The sequence below is a fragment of the Geotrypetes seraphini genome, chromosome 5, assembly GCF_902459505.1.
Source record: "Geotrypetes seraphini chromosome 5, aGeoSer1.1, whole genome shotgun sequence".
Taxonomy (NCBI): domain Eukaryota; kingdom Metazoa; phylum Chordata; class Amphibia; order Gymnophiona; family Dermophiidae; genus Geotrypetes; species Geotrypetes seraphini.
Window position 1 is genome coordinate 48,696,827 of NC_047088.1, and position 21,671 is coordinate 48,718,497.

The 21,671-nt window shown below is 45.8% G+C and overlaps 1 protein-coding gene across 5 annotated transcripts in view; it reads left to right on the forward strand.

The window, feature by feature from the left end:
• The window catches only part of LRCH2 (leucine rich repeats and calponin homology domain containing 2), a 198,935-nt gene that overhangs the window by 100,251 nt on the left and 77,013 nt on the right, over positions 1 to 21,671 (forward strand). For all 5 annotated transcript variants that reach the window (XM_033944408.1, XM_033944409.1, XM_033944410.1 and 2 more), the window contains exons 8-11: positions 3,548 to 3,659; positions 9,033 to 9,133; positions 9,218 to 9,285; positions 10,343 to 10,462. In XM_033944408.1, the coding sequence (XP_033800299.1) occupies positions 3,548 to 3,659; positions 9,033 to 9,133; positions 9,218 to 9,285; positions 10,343 to 10,462 (401 nt within the window). The remainder of the gene's footprint in view (positions 1 to 3,547; positions 3,660 to 9,032; positions 9,134 to 9,217; positions 9,286 to 10,342; positions 10,463 to 21,671) is intronic.

Genomic DNA, 21,671 nt, shown 5'->3' on the forward strand with positions numbered 1-21,671 from the left:
GTGGAGATACATGGAATGCTTTGATATTGCAGCTGAGAATATGTGCAGATCATCATTTCAGCCTTGTATGCTGGAGGTTCCATATGGAGCTGGGAGACATGTTTTAGCTTTTTCTGCATATGGGAGGATAGGGGAGGGGTCTGATAGCAATCCCACCAACTCAGAATATGCATGGGACCTGGGAATGTATGGTGATTGCTGGGCTCATAGCTGTACTGTCTGACAGTTACCTTGCAAAAGTCCCCCAAATGTGCCTCCTGGCACCCTCCTATGTATTAAGACATAGTACCACTAGGAGGTTGCTCTCTTTGCTGAAGTTGGGCACCCTCCTAGTTGACATGCTCATGCTCTAGAGCACAGGTGTCAAAGTTAGTCCTTGAGAGCTGCAATCTAGTTGGGTTTTCAGGATTTCCCCAATGAATATGCATGAGATCTATTAGCATACAGTGAAAGCAGTGCATGCAAATAGATCTCATGCATATTCATTGGAGAAATCCTGAAAACTCGACTGAATTGCGGCCCTCGAGGAGGGACTTTGGTACCCCTGCTTTTAGAGGATGCTGTTCTATGTGCATAACTTTGTCATGGCGAGAGGAGCAAACACAATCAAAGAAGAGGGACCGGTGTTCCAAAAACGATATCGAAGTACGAAAGCACAAGGAAGAACACAAGTCTTTGGGTGTCCAGGAAAGATAATTTATTCAAATAATCAATACATTTATTGTTCTACAAGTACAACTGAGGTATTAGGTACTATGGGGTTCATATTCCAAAAAAAAAAAGTCTAAAAAGTGTCCTAAATGGCTACTTGGACGATCAAAAAGCCTGATCGTCCAAGTACCCATAACCAAAGCTGGTTTTTAGATGTATCTAAAAACAGCTTAGGCCTTTCCCCTGCCTCTAGACGCACAGAGAGAAAAGAGGCGTGTTTAGAGGAGGGGAAAGGGCGGGAGGTGGGCTGACCTACACCTAGGCGTACAACAGGTATAACCAAAACATTTGACAGGTTGCCTAGTCGGCACTTAGACCCAACCCGGCCCATGTGCCTAAGACCACGCCCACAGGAGGGGCCTAAGGCTCCCGGGCCTATTCTGATTGGCCCAGGCGCCTCAGGCCCCACCTGTGGGCAGGGTTTCTGCCGCCTGGGCAAATCTATCCCCCTTCTGGACCCGGCTGGCCTGCCGGATGGGCGGGCTTGGCACCTGTCCATCTGGCCAACTTAACAGGTACGGGGAAGGGGGGTGGGGGGCTCATGGGGTTGGCCGGGGGGGGTCGTGGGTCAGTGGGGGGGGGCGATCGAGGATTCTGGAGGGGGCGGTCGTTGGGGGGAGGGGGGTTGTGTCGAGGGCAGGATGGCCTGGGATCCCTCCTGCTCATATTTTAGTGGGGGGTAGGGGGTCGCCGGGGCCAGGAGGGCTTGGGTTCCCTCCTGGCCCAATCCAGTTGGGGGGTCACCGGGGCCAAGAGGGCTTGGGCTACCTCTTGCCCCGATGTTGTCGGGGGGGGTCGCGGTTCGACGGGGCAAGAGGGCTTGGGCTCCCTCTTGCCCTGATATTGTCAGGGGGGGGGGGTTCACGGTTTGACATGGCAGGAGGGCTTGTGCACCCTCCTGCCTGGATAGTTTGGGGGGGGGGGATTCTGTAACCGGTGTTGTTTTTGACAGACATCGGTTACAGAATCCAGCTTTTAGGCGAAGGACTTGCTCCTCCTTCGCCTAAAAGCCCTTCTGTTGGACATTTGGGGCTTGGCGTTTTTTTGGTTCATTATGGCCAAAAAGTGTAGATGTCGTGGGGGTGTACTTGTAGACGTAGTGGTGATCTGGGCGTTTAGTAGAGGCAGGCCATAATCAAAACAAGGACGTTTGTTTTGGTTATGGACACTTTCCCTGCTTCTGCTTTGAACGTTTAAGGACTTAGGCCAAAAAGGGACTTAGACGATTTTTTTTATTATGCCCCTCCACTTTACATTTTGTGTCCATCAATATAGGATCCCTGAGGAAGGCTAATTACTTGCCGAAACACGGATCGTTTAGGGATTGAGTCTCATTTTCCGTGAGCTTGTACAGTCAGTGACATATTTTGTACCTAATAAATCCTCAGGTTACGTTTACTCCAAATTGATTTTGAATAAATTATCTTTCCTGGCCATCCAGAGACTTGTTTTTTTCTACCTTGTCACAGCCTACACAGCCCATCCAGTGGACATCTGCATCCGGCATTGGCCTTTTTCACCAGGTTATTTTAGAAGAGTGTGAACAACTATCTTGTGGTGTCCATGTCTGTGTTGAGAATATTCAAATTATGTACCTCTCTGTGATGTTTTTGGAAGCATGAAAATGTCCATTGCTCTGTTAATATTGGACTATTTTTTTGTGATGTGAATTAGATGTGAATAACTTGTTTACTGTTTCCAAAATAAATAAGCTCTAGTTTTTGAGATACAGAACATGTGCCATATACCACTCTTCACTCTGCTCACCCATTTAAAAAATCAGGATATTTTAATGTAGTGTTTAAATATCTTTTAAGAATAAAGGAAACGCACATTAAAAATTAAAAGAAAAGCATACAACATGAAATTTTACTTATTTCATACCAAAAGCACAACTTTATGATAACATACATTCCAGTCATTCGACACATAAGAAGCTCCTTTTGTAAGACGTCCAAGAGTGGGATATGCAAGGATAATCCTTCATAAGATTCCAACAATAGTTTAGAAATATTTTAGAAAAAGTAAACAAGATTAGGGGATATGCGATTTAAGCTACTAAGTAGTAGATTTAAAACAAATAGGAGATGATAGTTCTTCATTCAGTGCTTAATTAAATTCTGGAATTCGTTGTCAGAAAGTGTTGTGAAACCAGTTAGCATAGCAGGGTGTAAAATAGGTTTTGAATAATTTCCTAAAGAAAAGTTCATAAGCAATTATTAAGATGGACTTAGGAAAATCCACAGCTTATTTCCAGGATAAGCAACATAAAATCTATTTTATTCTTCTGGGATCTTGCCAGGTACATGTGACTTGAAGTGGCCACAGTTGGAAATATGATACTGGGCTTGATGGACCTTTGCTTTGTTCCAGTATGGCAACTCTTAAGTATATGTTCATTATAGGGGAGTGTGTGGTGCAGTGGTTAGAGCCATAGCCTCAGCACCCTGAGGTTGTGGGTTCATATCCCCACTGCTCTTTGTGACCCTGGGCAAGTCACTTAATCCCCCATTACCCCAGGTACATTAGATAGAGTGAGAGCCTGCCGGGATAGATAAGGAAAAATGCTTTAGTATCTGAATGTAAACCACTTAGACTATAAGTGGTATATAAATGCTTAAAATAAATAAATTATTGGCTGCCTATTTTCTGACTTGAGTGTCCTTTTACAAATGCCCCTCTGTATAATATGTTTTCTGATTACATTATTCTGTTGTCTTAGACCTTTTAAAAAAGAAGAGTTAAGGATAGTATTGTTCTCAGTGTTAGTGACTTGAATTCTATGTTTCCCATGATTAACATATATGACAGTCTAATTAGAATTGTCCTTTTTCAGCCTTCAGATGATGATACAATCAGCCTTCACTCTCAGGTATCAGAATCAACAAAGGACCAGATGCTGAAAAGTGACAATCATGCAATAGGAAATAAACTTGATGCACACAAAGGTAACATGAATGTTCTGCCTCTACTGTGTATTACTCATATGAATGTACCGTATTTTCGCGGATATAACGCGCACCATTGTAAAACGCGCACAGGGGTATAGCGCGCAGAAATCACGATGATATGTACAAAAACTTTTCTATACCGCGCTCAGGCATATAACGCGCATGCTGCCCGACTCTCCGTTCACCCCCCCTGACTTCCGTGCACTGTCCTCCCTTGAAGTCCTGTCCCCCCTTGAAGGTCTGTCCCCATCCTGAAAGCCTGATGCCCCCCCCCGACGTCCGATACATCCCCCCCCCCGGCAGGACCACTCGCACCCTCACCCCGAAGGACCGCCGACTCCCCAACAATATCGGGCCAGGAGGGAGCCCAAACCCTCCTGGCCACGGCGACCCCCTAACCCCACCCCGCACTACATTACGGGCAGGAGGGATCCCAGGCCCTCCTGCCCTCGACGCAAACCCCCCCCCCCCAACGACCGCCCCCCCCCCCAAGAACCTCCGCCCGTCCCCCAGCCGACCCGCGACCCCCCTGGCCGATCCCCCCACCCGCCTTCCCCGTACCTTTGTGTAGTTGGGCCAGAAGGGAGCCCAAACCCTCCTGGCCACGGCGACCCCCTAACCCCACCCCGCACTACATTACGGGCAGGAGGGATCCCAGGCCCTCCTGCCCTCGACGCAAACCCCCCTCCCCCCCAGCCGACCCGCGACCCCCCTGGCCGACCCCCACGACCCCCCACCCCCCTTCCCCGTACCTTTGGAAGTTGGCCGGACAGACGGGAGCCAAACCCGCCTGTCCGGCAGGCAGCCAACGAAGGAATGAGGCCGGATTGGCCCATCCGTCCTAAAGCTCCGCCTACTGGTGGGGCCTAAGGCGCGTGGGCCAATCAGAATAGGCCCTGGAGCCTTAGGTCCCACCTGGGGGCGCGGCCTGAGACACATGGTCGGGTTTGGCTGGGGGACGGGCGGAGGTTCTTGGGGGGGGCGGTCGTTGGAGGGAGGGGGGTTTGCGTCGAGGGCAGGAGGGCCTGGGATCCCTCCTGCCCGTAATGTAGTGCGGGGTGGGGTTAGGGGGTCGCCGTGGCCAGGAGGGTTTGGGCTCCCTCCTGGCCCGATATTGTTGGGGAGTCGGCGGTCCTTCGGGGTGAGGGTGCGAGTGGTCCTGCCGGGGGGGGGATGTATCGGACGTTGGGGAGTCGGCCGGGCAAGAGGGCTTGGGCTCCCTCTTGCTCCGATCGTGGATGCGGGTGCGGGTGGGAGCGCGTGCGAGCGGTCGTTCGGGGTGGGGGTGCGAGCGGTCCTGCTGGGGGGGTGAATCGGGCGTCGGGCGGGGTGGGAACTATGTTTAAAAACTTTTGTATACCGCGCTCAGGCATATAACGCGCGAGGGGTATGCGCGGTACGTAAAATCACGTATAACGCGCGCGTTATATCCGCGAAAATACGGTATATATTCAGCACCGCTATGTGTGGTTAGTGGCATTGAGTACAGTAACCTCTCAGTTATCCGGCACCCATGGGGATTGGTAGATGCCGGATAACTGTAATTTCTGGTTGCTTGAGAGTTACTGTAAAAATAGTTTTGTTTTCCTTACCACCTCACTCTCTTCCTCTCTTTCATTCCCCCACCCCCACTTGTAGGCCCAGCATCTGTTCCTCCCTTCACACTCTCATTTCTGGTCTGGGTCACTTTCTCCACCTAATAAATATCTCAAACACAACCCCACACAGAACAAACGAACCTGCTCAGCACGCTACAAGGCTTAAACATACATACACCCAACCATCCACAGCAGGAGAAACACTCAATCAAACAGAAAACAAAAAAAGAAGTGGAGAAAAAGCCTCAGTTCAGCTTCATTTGGCAAAAAAACTCCACTTCACATACACTCCTACACAAACAAACCAGTAGGGTGAAGAAAGCACTGTAATAGCTTGCAAAGTCAATGTTCAAAAGCACCAGGGGGTACATAACCCCACATGTGAAAAAAATGTGGCAACAGGGCCCAAAGGCACAGTGATCCGAAATCATAGCATTAGGCCAAAAAAACCACTTAGCTGCCAAAGTCCATCAGATATGTCTCAATCCAGCGTAGTAACACAGCAGCTAGAGTACCCGACGGGGAATCTCCCGTTTCGCCAGTTCTTGCTGCGTCAGGGGTATCCACACGGCTTCATCTGCCAGTCCACGGATCCTTCGGTGCTCCTCTAGTACACCCACCACGTCATGAATCACAAAAAAGGTGCAGGAAAAACAGTAAAGCACACATGCTGAAAAAGCAGCACAAACTCCTCCCCTTGCTGACATTCAGGACCCAAAGAAAGCCGCCCACTCAATCCGGGCATTCAATCCATCAGGCTGCACCGATTTTAACAGATAGATCCACCTTTGCTCCTTCTGCCACAGGAGACGTCTCCAGTTACCACGGCGAGTGGAATAAACCACCTGCTCAATCACAGTACATTGTAAAGATCCAAAATCATGACAGAACTCCAGACAGTGTGCTACCAGAGGCTCCTCTATATGCCGAGTGTCACATTTTTTCACGTGTGGGGTTATGTACCCCTGGTGCTTTTGAACATTGACTTTGCAAGCTATTACAGTGCTTTCTTCACCCTACCGGTTTGTTTGTGTAGGAGTGTATGTGAAGTGGAGTTTTTTGCCAAATGAAGCTGAACTGAGGCTTTTTCTCCACTTCTTTTTTTGTTTTCTGTTTGATTGAGTGTTTCTCCTGCTGTGGATGGTTGGGTGTATGTATGTTTAAGCCTTGTAGCGTTCCTGAGCAGGTTCGTTTGTTTTGTGTGGGGTTGTGTTTGAGATATTTATTAGATTTAAATCGCCCTTCTTTCCTTAGTTTACATAATTTAGTGAGATCACTTTCTCCACCCCCATCCTCCACTTATAAGAACATAAGAATAGCCTTACTGGGTCAGACCAATGGACCATCAAGCCCAGTAGCCCGTTCTCACGGTAGCCAATCCAGGTCCCTAGTACCTGGCCAAAACCCAAGGAGTAGCAACATTCCATGCTACCGATCCAGGGCAAGCAGTGGCTTCCCCGTGTCTTTTTCTTAAAACCAGCTACGCTATCCGCTCTTACCACAACCTCTGGCAATGTTCCAGAGCTTAACTATTCTAGCATCCATCCATCTCCCCTCCACTGCCCTTCACCCTGCTGGACCTTCCCCCCATACACACTTCTGATCTACCTCTCCCCCATGGTCTGCCCTCTCTCCCTCCCTCCGTGAGGGTCTGGCCTCCTGTGATCTTCCTCCCTCCCCCCCTCATTTACCTGAAATGGCAGCTGGTAAGCTGAGGCAGCGCTGTAAGAGCAATTTATTTGATATACCACAAAGGTGACGGAACTAAATCGCGCGAGACAACGGCGCGCCGACAACTGAGCGCAAGGTTGACGGTGCGCCGAAGAAAAGCACTATTTTAAAGGGCTCTGACGGGGGTATGGGGGGAACCCCCCCACTTTACTTAACAGACATTGCGCTGGCGTTGTGGGGGGTTTGGGGGGTTGTAACCCCCCACATTATACTTAAAACTGAAATTTTTCCCTAAAAAACAGGCAAAAAGTTCGGTTTCAAGTATAATGAGGGGGGTTACAACCCCCCAAACCCCCCACAACGCCAGCGCAATGTCTGTTAAGTAAAATAGGGGGGGTTCACCACCAACACCCCCCGTCGGAACCCTTTAAAATAGTGCTTTTTTTCGGTGCGCCGTCAACCTTGCGCTCAGTTGTCTGCGCGCCGTTGTCTCGCGTGATTTTGTCTATGAACCTACCACAAATATAAAATCAGGATTAAAATCTAAGTGGTTTACAATATCATAAAATAAAAATGGAGGGGAACAAACACATACAATAATCAAATATAAACTCTATGAACATCTACAAAACATGAGGGATAAAAAAGTAGACTAGCTAAAATAAAATCTGGAGTATAAGAAAAAGGGAAAAGGATAAAAACATATAAGGTGTGGGATTAAAAAATATGATCTCGCTGTTTTTTGCCCGTACTATTGGACTATGAACAAAATGCCTGAGAAAAATAATATGCCTATAATTGAGCCTTAAATTTAAAAAATAAACTTCCTATATGAAGGTGGTAAGGTAAGGAGTTCCAAAGTATAGAAGCCATAACTGAGAGAGAAGAATTCCTATGAACATCAAGGAATAATTGTCTGAATGAAGGAACAATTAGCAACTTTTGATGTGTAGATCGAAGAGCTCTGAGGAGAATAATGAGCTAAGAAATTAAATTAAAAAAGGGAGACCACTTGATAATATCTGATAAGAAAGAACATTATACAGTACTTTAAAAATATCTGATAAGAAAGAACATTATACGTACAAGGAATATGGTAAGAAACAGGCAAAATATACTCAGCTTTTAGAAGAGGTGATCGAATTTTGAACGATGATAAAGTAATCTTACTGCAGTATTTTGAACTAGTTGTAACTGGTGTAACTGGCACTCATATTTTGGAAGACCAATGAGGATACAATTTCAATAGCTGAGCTTAGATAATACCAAGAAATGTATAAGAATACAAAGAGAACCTAATTGGTGGGATGAACTAAAGGATTGAATTTATCGGAGTGCAGAAAAAGAAAGGGACATCTAAAGTGACGCAGCAGAGTAAAAACTCTGCTGGGGCTGGTCGCAAGCAGCCTGTTTACAGCACTGCTTCTGCTAACTGGCTGCCGCTGCTGCTTTGGGTACATGAGGAGGGAAGGGGGATGGTTGGCATGTCTGGACCACTGCTGCTTCGGGTAAGGGTGGCGGCTTGCAGGTCAGGACCACTGCTGCTTTGGGGGCTAGAGGGAGAATGATTTTGTTTTTGCTGGAAATTTATTTTATTTATTTTTTTTCTCACCAGTTAGGCGTCAGTTGCTTGCATACCAGATAATCGGAATTCTACTGTATAGGTACTGCAGTCATTGTAGCTGTTGATATTCAATAAGTTATTTAAGTCAGCTCTATTAAGGGTAGGAGCTGCAGTGGTACTATGAAATGTGAATTGTAGGGTTTTTCTTGCTACAATGAAGCTTGTAAGTTGCCTTGATTGTTTAGAAAGGTGACAGATAAATCTTTGAAGTAAATAAAAATTATCCATATAATGGCCAGGTATCACCACTATATGGATGATTTTTCCTTGTTTTCTTCATTTTGTGCTCTTTCCGCAACTGTATTATACAGAAAATGATGTGCCAACTGAATGCATTTTCTTCCTGGCAGTATCCATATAAGATTTGAATCTGTTGATACAAGAGTTAAACTTATTGCTGATAAATGTATTGCTAATCAGATTTATCTGAAATTCAGAAACCATGTAATGTTTTCTATTTCCTAAAATCATCACTAGACCATGAGTTGTATGAATATATTGACCCCAGTACAGACGATGCAGTTCTTACTGATCAAGGCAATGTGCATCTAAGTGGACCCTTTGTCTCTTATATTAAGGTAAGGGAAAATACTAAATGCTAACAAAATAAATAAGACCTCTTTTTCATGCAAATAAAAAATATTTTTTTCTGTTTTTTCAAGGAAAGAGGCAAACAATCTGAGAAATCATACAAAGTGGAAGATGGTGAAGAATGGGAAGAAGAAAAAAGGTATGTGAAATTTTCCAGATTCTTGATTCAAGTTAATTGTGTTAAGGTTCAGGTGATTGTGGGGGGTTTGGGGGTTGTAACCCTCCACATTTTATTGTAAACTTAACTTTTTCCCTAAAAACAGGGAAAAAGTTAAGTTTTCAGTAAAATGTGGGGGGTTACAACCCCCCACAAGGCGGCGCGATCTCTATTAAGTACACCCCCCCATCAGAGCCGTAAAAACAGTAATTTTGTGCGGCGCGCACCTCCGCCCTGCGCTCAGTTGTCTGCGCGCGCCTTTGTCCCGGCGCGCTTTTGACCTGACACCTTGTGTTAAACATAGCTTGACTGGCCTTTCTTTGATTATCCCTTTCCTGTTGACTGACGTACTTCTCTGTGAGAGCCTAGTTTGACTGTAGTTTATTCACTGGTCGATACTCATTTTGGTGCTTCAAATGTTAGAGCTGTTTCTGGGTATACTTGACCTGCTGATTCCAAAAATGGCACTAGTTTTTTCCTATCAGCTCTAGTTTTTGAAAAAAAAAATCTTATTTAAACCATGAAGAGATTGTATGTGAGAAATTAGTAAAGCTTTCTTTCAAGCAAGGTGGCATTCCGAGACAAAAGCCTAGAAGTAGAGAATGACACGGGGACAAATTCGTTCCTGTCTCCGCTGGAACTCAATTTCCTCGTCCCGTTCGGTTTGTTGTTGCCCCTGCCTTATTCCTGTAAGCTCTGCCATAACCACACAAGCCTCAAACACTTATGATTTTAAAGTGTTTGAGGCTTGTGCAGATGAAGATGGAACTTGCAGGAATGTGACAGGAAAAGAACTCACGGGGATGGGAAAATGAGTTCCCGCAGGGACGGGAAAAATTTGTCCCCGTGCCATTCTCTACCTAGAAGTCCTGTTTTGTCAATCTGTAAGTAAATATTTATTCTCTGACTCTCAGTTAGACCAAATCAATTAGTTGTTTGCAACACACGGGAGAGGGGATTTTGGAAAGACTGCCCAACTGAAAGTGCCCAGTTATAGAATTTCCTCAAAACTGTTAGGATAATGAACTTTCTTTTATAGACTTCAGAAAGAGCAGTTGTTAGCAGAAGAAGAAGAGGAGGATGATGATGATGAACTTAAAGAAGCAACAGATTTAAGGAAGATAGCAGCTCAATTACTACAGCAAGAGAAGCAGAACAGGTATTATCTTAGTATGTTCGACAGCAGAAAAACCTGTGCCAGTTTAAGAAACTGTTGAAGCGACACTTCTTTTGTCAGATGAAATATGTCTTAGATCTGGATGCACTAAAGATAATCGGTAATACGGACTGGATCTCTGTTGGCCGATTCCCTGGTCTGTTTTGGACATGCAATCAATGCGCTGCCAAGTTTGCATGCAAATGATTTGCACGAAAACCTGACAGATCAATCGCTCAGTGAATGAATAACACATGCACAGAGCCCTAACAATTGTGATAGGGAAAGCAGCTTCCTATCACTGCTGTTAGGGCTTCTTTTTTTTTTTTTTAGTGGCACAGATGTTGTGCGTGTGTGACACACGCACAATCTGCCCCATTAATAAAAAAGAGTAAAAAGCCCCCTGCGCTGATGGCCCTCCCAATGCCCCCCCCCCCCCGAACTGGCATCATGACCCCTCTTCACGGCAGCAAAAATGGCAGGAGTGATGCCTACTCTCTCTTGCCTGGCCGAATACCAACACGGCATGCACCCACCCGGTCCTGAATCCCCTCTGCCACCGACCCTTCCCCTTCCCCCCAAAATAGGCAAGAGGTATACCCATTCCCTCCTGCCATACAGAATACCCCCATACCATGTCTCTCCCCCCCCCCGGTGTCAGGCACCCCGAGCCACTGTCTCCCCCCACTGAACCCCCAAAAAACCAGCAGGAGGGATGGTCCCAACCACCACCCCCTGAACTTCTCTCCGTACATGTTTGATAAGTTGGAAGCAGGCTCCCGCTTCAGGCTCACCAGTCCAAAATTGTGGGCCTTCCCCTCCCCGGTGCATCCATGTGATGCACGGAAGGGATCAAAGGCTCTGATTGGTTCAATCATAAGGCCCCACCCAAGGGGTAGGGCCTTAGGCATCTGAACCATTTGAGTTTTAGGCACCTCCCTCTGTATCCAGGATACTGAGGGAGGAGTCTAAAGCCCTGATTGGTCAAGCTAATTTGTCAAGTCAATCAGGGCCTTAGGCTCCTCACTCAGTATTCTGGATAAAGAGGGAGGTGCGTAAGGCCTGATTGACTCAGACTAAAGCCCCTCTTCTCGGGAGGGGCCTTATGCGACTGAACCAATCATGGCCTTTGGCCCCTCCCTGTGTATCACATGATGCACCAGGGAGGGAAAGGTCCACTATTTTGGACTGGTGGGCCTGAAGCAGGAGTCTTGGAACAGGCTTCCTTCTTCCAACTTTTCAAAATGGTGTGGAGGAGGTTTGGGGGGTGGAGGTAGCATCCAGTGGCAGGAGGGAGTGGGCATCCCTCCTGCCTATTTTTGGGAAAGGGGAGGGGATTGGTTCAGGGGTGCATTGCACAGGGGGGGCATGGCACTGGGGATGTTCTGCATGACAGGAGGGAATGGGCATCCCACCTGCCTATTTTTGGGAAAGGAGAGGGGATTGGTTCACGAGAGTCAGTGGCACAGGGGCGCCAGGACCAGGTGGAGGCATGGCGCAGAGGAATTCGGCCAGGCAGGAAGAGAGTAGGCATTCATCTTGCCATTTTTGCTGCTGTAGGGGGGCGTCACGGTGCCCATTTGTGGTGCTGTTCGTGGGGGACTCGTTGGGGAGGGCCATCAGCTCAGGGGGAGGCCTTTTTTTTTTTTTTTTTAATGGGACAGATTGTGCGTGTGTAACATGTATTATCCCAGGACAAGCAGGCAGCATATTCTTGACTGATGGGTGACGGCACCGACGGAGCCCCGGTACGGACAATTTTAGAGTGATTGCACTCTAAGAACTTTTAGAAAGTTCTAGCTCGGCCGCACCGCGCACGCGCGAGTGCCTTCCCGCCCGACAGAGGCGCGCGGTCCCTCAGTTTCTTAGTTTCCGCGGAGCTAAGAAGACGCGTTTTCAACGGCTGTTGAAATTTTCTCCTAACTTGCCTTCCCGCTCGCGTAAACGTTTTGGCTTAAATTGCCTTTTTTCTTTCTATTCTATTTGTTTAAAAAAAAAAACAAAACAAAAACTTTCATTTTTATTCTTCAGTTTTCGGTTTTCCCCGGCGGGGCCTTCTGCCACCATCGAAGCCTCGGCCTTCGATTTGGCGGAAGCCGTTTTTACTTTCATGCCCCCTCAACCGGGTTTTAAAAAGTGCCAGCGGTGTGCTAGGCCTATATCTCTCACGGACCCACACAACTGGTGTTTACAGTGTTTGGGTCCTGAGCATCAGGCCTCTTCTTGCACCCGCTGTGCTACTTTAAAAAAACGGACATTAAAAAATCGCCAAATTCAACAGCGATTGTTGTTCGGTGCCGAGATGTCCGACCCCGTTCCTTCGACTCCGGCTTCGGCACCGATTCAGTCGGCACCCTCGTCTTCGACGCCGCGTGATTCCACACCGGCATCTCAACAGTCAGGTAAGCCGGCTAAGAAGCCTTCCCCGCTGGAACGTCTTCCGGCCTCGAGTGCAGTGAGTCCAATCCTGCCGCCTGTAAGACGCCAGCGGAAGCGCTCCGCCCCTATAGAGGTGAGTCCCTCGACATCGGGCTCCTCATCTCCGGGGCGTCGAGCGGCACCACAGGTACCGCAGAAGAAAAAAGCGGTACCGGTGCCATCCCTCGATGACCGCATTACGGCCATCCTTCAGGTGCAGCTTAAGGAGCAATTAGAACGACTCCTTCCTGCTATCATGACACCGAACCTTCCGGTGCCAGTCCGCACCGAGCCACCGGTACCGGTTGTGGATCAACCCGTATCGATACCGATTGTGGAACCCGTGTTACCCGCTTCCACTGTCTCGGTACCGCTTCACCTAACCTCATCGGTATCGATGCCAGTCCTTGCACCGGAGCTGAGAGCTCACCATCAATCGGTGCAGACTTCGGCACCGGTGCGACCGATAACTTCTCCTGACTCGGTATCGATGAGGTCGGGTAAGTCGGTGCGCAAAACCCGACACATGCAAACGTCGACACCTGAGTCTCGGGACCATTCTTCCCATGTCAGGGACCCTGATCTGTGGGGAGACTCAGAGGAACCCTTTCTTTCTGAAGGCGAATGTTCCTCAGAGGAGGAGGATTTGGCTGTCCTTGACCCATCCTCCAAACAGGCCACTTCCTCTTTCTCTAGTTTTTTGAAAGAGATGTGTGAGTCCTTGTCCATTCCTTTGGAGGCTGAATCCAAAAAGTCTAAAGCTTTTTTTGATGCCCTTGATTTTGATCAGCCTCCAAAGGAATTTTTGAAACTTCCCCTTCATGACATCTTGAGGGAAACTTTCTATAAGAATTTAGAGACTCCTTTAACTGTCCCAGGGGCCCCACGTAAACTGGATTCTCTATATAAAGTAATTCCCATTCCGGGGTTCGACAAACCTCAACTTCCACATGAATCCTTATTTGTCGAATCCACCCTTAAAAAGACTTCAGGAGCCAGTGTATATGCATCTGTCCCTCCTGGCAGAGAAGGAAGGGCCATGGATAAATTTGGTAAGAGGCTCTACCAAAATGCTATGTTGGCAAATAGGGCTGGTAATTATGCTTTTCATTTTTCTTTTTATTTAAAGCATCTCCTTACCACCATGGCTTCTTTCGAAAAATATCTTCCTTCACGAAAGCATCCCGCTTTTCACACATGCTTGTCGTCTCTTCTACAATTACGTAAGTTTATGGTTAGATCCATATATGACACCTTTGAACTAACATCCAGAGCGACAGCAATGTCAGTAGCTATGCGTCGTTTGGCCTGGCTTCGGGTATCCGAGCTTGATGTTAACCATCAAGATCGGTTAGCCAATGCCCCATGCCTAGGGGATGAGCTCTTTGGGGATTCCATGGACTCAACCACACAAAAGCTCTCTGCTCATGAGACGCGCTGGGATACCCTGCTCAAGAATAAAAAGAAGCCTCCTCCGCCAAGACCATATAGGCAGCAATCGGCCTATCAACGCTGCTTCACAGCTCGGCCATTGACTACCACTGCTCAACAACCTAGGCGTCAGAGGCAACAACAACGTCAGCCTCCCAGACAACAGCAGCAGCAACAAGCTGTAAAACAACCTCCTCAGCAGAAGTCACAGCCCTTTTGACTTCATTCTCCACAGTATAGCCAGTATCCCCATTCCTGCTCTCCTGCCTCAGCCTATAGGAGGTCGACTTTCTCTGTTCCTCAGCCGGTGGGAAGTAATCACATCGGACCAATGGGTCCTCAACATCATCCGCCACGGCTACTCTCTCAACTTTCAGACTCTTCCACCTCAAAGCCTGCCAAAAGAGTCTGCTTTGAACAGTCCTCAATCGGCCCTCCTTATTCAGGAGGTCCAATCCCTCCTCCTTCTGAACGCTATAGAGGAAGTTCCTCTAGATCTAGTTCCCAAAAAGACAGGAGATCTCAGACCCATCCTGGATCTTCGCGATCTCAACATTCATCTAGTAAAAGAAAAATTCAAGATGCTTTCTTTAGCCATCCTTTATCCCCTTCTAAATCAAAACGACTGGCTATGCTCCCTCGATCTCAAAGAGGCTTACACTCACATACCGATCAATGTAACCTCAAGACCATATCTCCGATTCATGATCAATCATTGTCATTACCAGTACAAGGTGCTGCCCTTCGGTCTTGCCTCATCTCCAAGGGTATTCACCAAATGTCTCATTGTGGTAGCGGCATTTCTACGCTCTCACCACCTGCATGTATTTCCTTACCTGGACGATTGGTTGATCAAAGACACTTCCGCTCAAGCAGTCCTTCTGGCCACCAACCAAACCATCCAGTTTCTACAACTTCTGGGATTCGAGATCAATCTACCCAAATCTCATATCATTCCCACTCAGAGGCTTCAATTCATTGGAGCGATCCTGGATACACTCCTCATGAGAGCTTTCCTACCATCCAATCGTCTCCAGACTCTTCAGTCTCTATGTCACCAGGTGCTTCCTCTGCCGTCCATCTCAGCAAGACAAATGATGGTACTCTTGGGGCACATGGCATCCACAGTTCATGTCACACCTCATGCCCGTCTTCACCTGCGCACTCCTCAATGGACCCTTGCTACCCAGTGGTCCCAAGCGTCGGATCCTTGCTCACGACACATATCTGTGACATCATCTCTTCGTCAGTCTCTTCAATGGTGGTTGGTATCCTCAAATCTATCCAGAGGTCTTCTGTTCCATCAGCCTCCTCATCAACTAGTCATCACCACCGACGCCTCTCTGTACGCATGGGGAGCTCACTTGAACGAGTTCCAGACTCAAGGTCTTTGGTCAGTCCAGGAAAGGAAGCATCAAATCAATTTCCTGGAACTCAGAGCGATGTTTTACGCCCTCAAGGCCTTCCAACACCTTCTCTTTCCTCAGGTCCTTCTGTTGTGCACAGACAATCAGGTTGCGATGTACTACATCAACAAACAGGGTGGGACAGGCTCTCGCCTTTTATGCCAGGAAGCCCAGAAGATCTGGACTTGGGCCATAGATCACCATCTCTTCCTGAAAGCTATATACATTCAGGGGAAACAGAATTCCTTAGCGGACAAACTCAGCAGAATTCTCCAACCTCACGAGTGGACACTCGATCCCGTAACTCTGCAGTCTATCTTCGATCAATGGGGCACTCCTCAGATAGACCTCTTTGCAGCTCCTCACAATCATCAGCTGCCCCTATTCTGCTCCAGACTTTACTCTCCGCACCGTCTAACAGCAGATGCTTTTCTCCTCGACTGGTCGAATCTGTTCCTGTACGCCTTCCCTCCTCTGCCTCTCATGTTGAGAACCTTGTTCAAGCTCAAGAGGGAACGAGCCACCATGATTCTGATTGCTCCGAGGTGGCCCAGGCAACATTGGTTCTCCCTTCTACTTCAACTCAGTTCCAGGGAACCTTTTCTTCTTCCTCTGTTTCCTTCTCTGCTTACGCAACAGCAGGGAACCCTTCTGCATCCCAACCTTCAGTCTCTACACCTGATGGCTTGGTATCTCTCGGGCTGAACTCGACTGATACTCTTTTGTCTCAGCCCGTTCGTTCCATTCTGGATGCCTCCAGGAAACCAGCCACTCTACAATGTTACCATCAAAAGTGGACGAGATTTTCTTCCTGGTGTCTTCTTCATCATCTTGATCCCACTTCCCTAGCAGTGGAGACGTTGTTGGATTATCTTCTTTCTTTGTCTGACTCTGGCCTGAAGTCCTCTTCCATCAGGGTCCACCTCAGTGCCATTGCAGCTTTTCATGAGCCAGTCCATGGAAAACTTCTTTCAGCTCATCCCCTGGTGTCCAGGTTCATGCGTGGGCTTTTCAATGTTAAACCACCTCTTCAAGCCCCTCCGGTTATCTGGGATCTCAATGTGGTTCTTTCAGCTTTAATGAAACCTCCGTTTGAACCTTTAGCTACTTCTCCTTTCAAATTTCTCACTTGGAAAGTACTTTTCCTTATTGCTCTTACCTCTGCCAGGAGAGTCAGTGAGCTTCATGCACTGGTTGCAGATCCACCTTTTACGGTTTTTCACCATGACAAGGTGGTTCTGCGTACACATCCAAAGTTTCTCCCCAAGGTTGTTTCTGAATTTCATCTCAACCAATCCATTGTTCTACCGGTTTTCTTTCCAAAACCTCATTCTCATTCTGGGGAACAAGCTCTGCATACTTTGGATTGTAAAAGGGCTCTTGCTTACTATCTGGAGCGTACGAAACCCCACAGATCAGTTCCCCAGCTTTTTCTGTCCTTTGATCCGAATAAGTTGGGACGTCCTGTTTCTAAACGTACGTTGTCTAATTGGCTGGCAGCGTGCATTTCATTCTGTTATGCTCAGACCGGACTGACACTGGAAGGTTCTGTCACGGCCCATAGAGTCAGAGCAATGGCAGCATCTGTAGCTTTCCTCCGTTCCACTCCTATTGAGGAAATCTGCAAAGCTGCTACTTGGTCCTCAGTTCACACTTTTACATCTCATTATTGTCTGGATGCATTCTCCAGAAGGGATGGTCACTTCGGCCAATCTGTTTTACAAAATTTGTTTTCTTAATGGCCAACCTTCCCTCCATCCCTCTTTTTGTTAGCTTAGAGGTCACCCATCAGTCAAGAATATGCTGCCTGCTTGTCCTGGGATAAAGCACAGTTACTTACCGTAACAGGTGTTATCCAGGGACAGCAGGCAGATATTCTTGCGTCCCACCCACCTCCCCGGGTTGGCTTCTTAGCTGGCTTATACTAACTGAGGGACCGCGCGCCTCTGTCGGGCGGGAAGGCACTCGCGCGTGCGCGGTGCGGCCGAGCTAGAACTTTCTAAAAGTTCTTAGAGTGCAATCACTCTAAAATTGTCCGTACCGGGGCTCCGTCGGTGCCGTCACCCATCAGTCAAGAATATCTGCCTGCTGTCCCTGGATAACACCTGTTACGGTAAGTAACTGTGCTAAATGTGTGTGGTGCAGTGATTAAAGCTACAGCCTCAGCACCCTGAGGTTGTGGGTTCAAACCCACGCTGCTCCTTGTGACCCTGGGCAAGTCACTTAATCCCCCCATTGCCCCAGGTACGTCAGATAGATTGTGAGCCCGCCGGGACAGAGAGGGAAAACTGTTTGAGTACCTGAATAAATGCATGTAAACCGTTCTGAGCTCCCCTGGGAGAACAGTATAGAAAATTGAATAAATAAATAAATAAACATCACAAGCAACTAAAATGCCTTTTTCAACACCTGAATTATTTCAATAAATGCTTATAAACCAATAAATTAAAAAAGTTAAAAAAAATCTATTTCAACTTGTTATTTTAATGTTGGTGACTATAGTTTTATAGTTTATTATTTATATTCAGCCTTTATACAAGGATCACAATCCATTAAAAAATGTAATAAAACCCAAACAAACATTAAACCAAAAGTGCCATTAAAAAATGTAAAAAGAAAAACCCCTAAAACAGGCTGACCTGTCTACTGACAGGTCTGCACCAGCCGGCTATTTTGAGTCCGTAGGAGTGATTGAGATTTTATGTGGGATTTTAGAGCATCGATCAGTGGGCTAGTTTGCATGGGATTTTAATATTAATGAGTTAATTTGCACGGCTAGATCATAGAATGAGCAATCGCTCGGAGAAGCACACGGCCAGCAGTTTTGTGATTTGGGTTGGTTAATCTGATCGATCGCAAAACCAGTCAAACGGTTTAGCTATGATTGTTAGACGCTCGGTAAGTTTAGTTCATCCCCTAGTTAATGTGGTAGACAATTATGGTGTTAATTGGTAACAAGTTCATGTTCCTTAGGGCATTATTTGTGATTTTCCTTATGAATGTTTGTTAATGATTGTCTTGTAATGTGTTTTTGTATGTAGTTTGCATTTTTGTATTTTTATCATGTATGTAAAGTTGTGATCCGCCTTGTATAAAGGCTGAATATAAACTATAGTCACCAACATTAAAATAACAGGTTGAAATAGATTTTTTTTAACTTTTTAATTTATTGGTTTATAAGCATTTGTTGAAATAACTCGGGTGTTGTAAACGGCATTTTAGTTGCTTGTGATATAAGGGAGATCCACATTTTATTTTGTTACCTGTTAATAAACCTTGTGTTCTTAAGAATTATTTACATGCTAGGAAAGGCACTTCAGTTTGAACTGCTCTGATTTTTCCTTCCTCACTCACTGATAGGATCTTAATTACTAAGTTGAGGTAGGTATTTAGTATGAATTAAATGAGGTTAATATGCTGTTCAAACCATTAACACATCTTAAATCCTTCATTAAAAATTTGAAGGGCAATTCTAAAACCAGATATCTGCATTTATGTGCCCCTTGCTCACATAAATTAACAGCATATCAGTACTTTCACGGGTTAGTGTAACTAAGTGTTCACGTAAGAGCTAGCAGGGCATCCAAGTGCAGTTCTGTAGGGATGCACGTGAATGCAAAGGTGCTGTATATATGGATGAGATATAAGCATGTCTCAGACTTACCCAATACTGTAAGTTACCCAATACTGTAAGTTACATTATCCCTGCTGCATTTTGGTTCTTGTAGGCTCTATGGCTGGTGTAATTGTGGATGCATAAATGTAAGGTACACTAAAGTTGAGTTGTGCTAGTATTCTAGAATGGAATCTGTATTCTTAGATACTATTATATAAAATAGGTTCTCACCGTATGGCATCATGCTACCTAAAAGAAGGCGCCTATTTATAGAATTGCCCTCCGGTGTAGAATTTTATGATGATGTGGGGAATGTAATTAATATGAATTAATATAACCCACAATAGCTTGAAAAATGGTAGGTAACACATAAGTTAACTACATTAAAATATATATATATATATATATGGTTTAATATTTGAAGCCCATGGTCAGCGTTTGTTTAAAACGCTGGCTGTGGTGTTAGTGGTTCACACATGTTCAACACTGCTATCCATAACAGCAGTGGCGTTGAGTACTCGTAGTGCATATTTAGCTTCTAACCATGTAGACAAGCAGTTTGTTGCTATTTTAATGTAAACTGCTTTACTGTAAGGTTAAGGCAGAGCTTACAGTTTGGATAGCTGTATAATAAGGCAGAAAGCCCTCGCTCTGTCCCAGCACCGTATGGATAGTGGCAGCCAGAGCATTATCTTACAATTCTGCTGAAAATTAATGAATAAAATGTTTATGTTTAGCAGCTGCCACTTAATGAGATAAAATCCTTTGAATATCCAGGCCATGTATGTTATCTGCTGTAGTGTTAACTCATGGTAGTGCTTGATGCTTCAGATTTTTTGAAGATACCCTCTCTACCAAACATTACCATGGAGATTTTGCATGTAATAAATATTCAAAACTGATGATAATGTACTGTATATCAAGTTCAAAACTTTAATGCGCCTTATTAGGGCATATAGTCTACCATTAAATACTGCCACATATTTTGAGTCTCTGTATTGAGGCACATAAACACGAGTCCCTGATGAGTGATTTTTAATAAAGTTCCTGCAACTTGTACATTTCCTTCTGCAGTCTCTTTGTCTTTTGGTTCACCTGTTCATTGCAGACTCGTTGGATTTTTGCTTCTTTTTTTTTGGTCTTTGAAAATGAGTCCATTACATAATTTTTGGGATTGGTATGCTTTATTTATATCCTGCCCTTCCACAAGACGGTTAACAGGTATAAAAAAAACCATACATAATATCAAAATTACAAACAGCTAACTGCAAAATTTTAACTTTTATTGTATGCCCTTTGCACCATAATTTATGAGTCCTGACAGTAGGTGATATTCCTATACTTGCGAATTGATTGCAGAAGGATGAAATTTGCATTAAAAAATGACACGGGGACAAATTTTTCCCCATCCCTGCAGGAACTCAATTTCCCCATCCCGTCCCAGTGAGTTTTGTCCTTGTCCCTGCCCCATTCCTGTAAGCTCTGCCTTAACCGTACAAGCCTCGAACACTTATGATTTTAAAGTGTTTGAGGCTTGTGCAGATGAGGACAGAGCTTGCAGGAATGGGGATGGGATGTGAAAATGAGTTCCTACGTGGATGTGGCAAATTTTGTCCCTGTGTTGAATGTGTTTTTGTATTTATTTATTCATTTTTCTATACCGTTCTCCCAGGAGAGCTCAGAATGGTTTACTTGAATTTATTCAGGTACTCAAGCATTGTTCCCTGTCTATTCCAGCGAGCTCACAATCTATCTACTGTACCTAGGGCAATGGGGGGATTAAGTGACTTGCCCAGGGTCACAAGGAGCAGTGTGGGTTTGAACCCACAACCCCAGGGTTTTGAGGCTGTAGCTTTAACCACTGTGCCACACTCTCCTCCTTTGGGAGATGGAAGGAGTAGTTGAAGTGACTCCAGTTTTCTGGTTGATGTTAAGCAGGAATTGATGAATAAGTTTGAGTGGCTCTGTGGTTTTTGCAAATGGAACATTATACATGATAGTTTGACGGCAGTACATGTTTTGATGGGAAGCCAGTGCAAGTTCTTAAGGTGAGACGGAGACAAAATTTTTTTTTAGTTTGAATATCGGTCTGTGCTATGTTTTGTATCATCTGTAATTTGTTCAGGAGAGTAGAGTTTAGACCCACATAGAGGGAGTTGCAGTAATCCAGCTAGGACAGTATAAGCATTTGTGTCAATACAGCAAAGTGGCGCTCTTGATAAAAGGGTCGGGCAAGTCTTAGTCTTTTCTTATTGTAAAGGGTTTTCTTCCCAAGTTGAATACTTGAGATTCATACGATAGGGTGAAATTGAGTATAACTCCTGAGCAGTAGTGGCTTGTG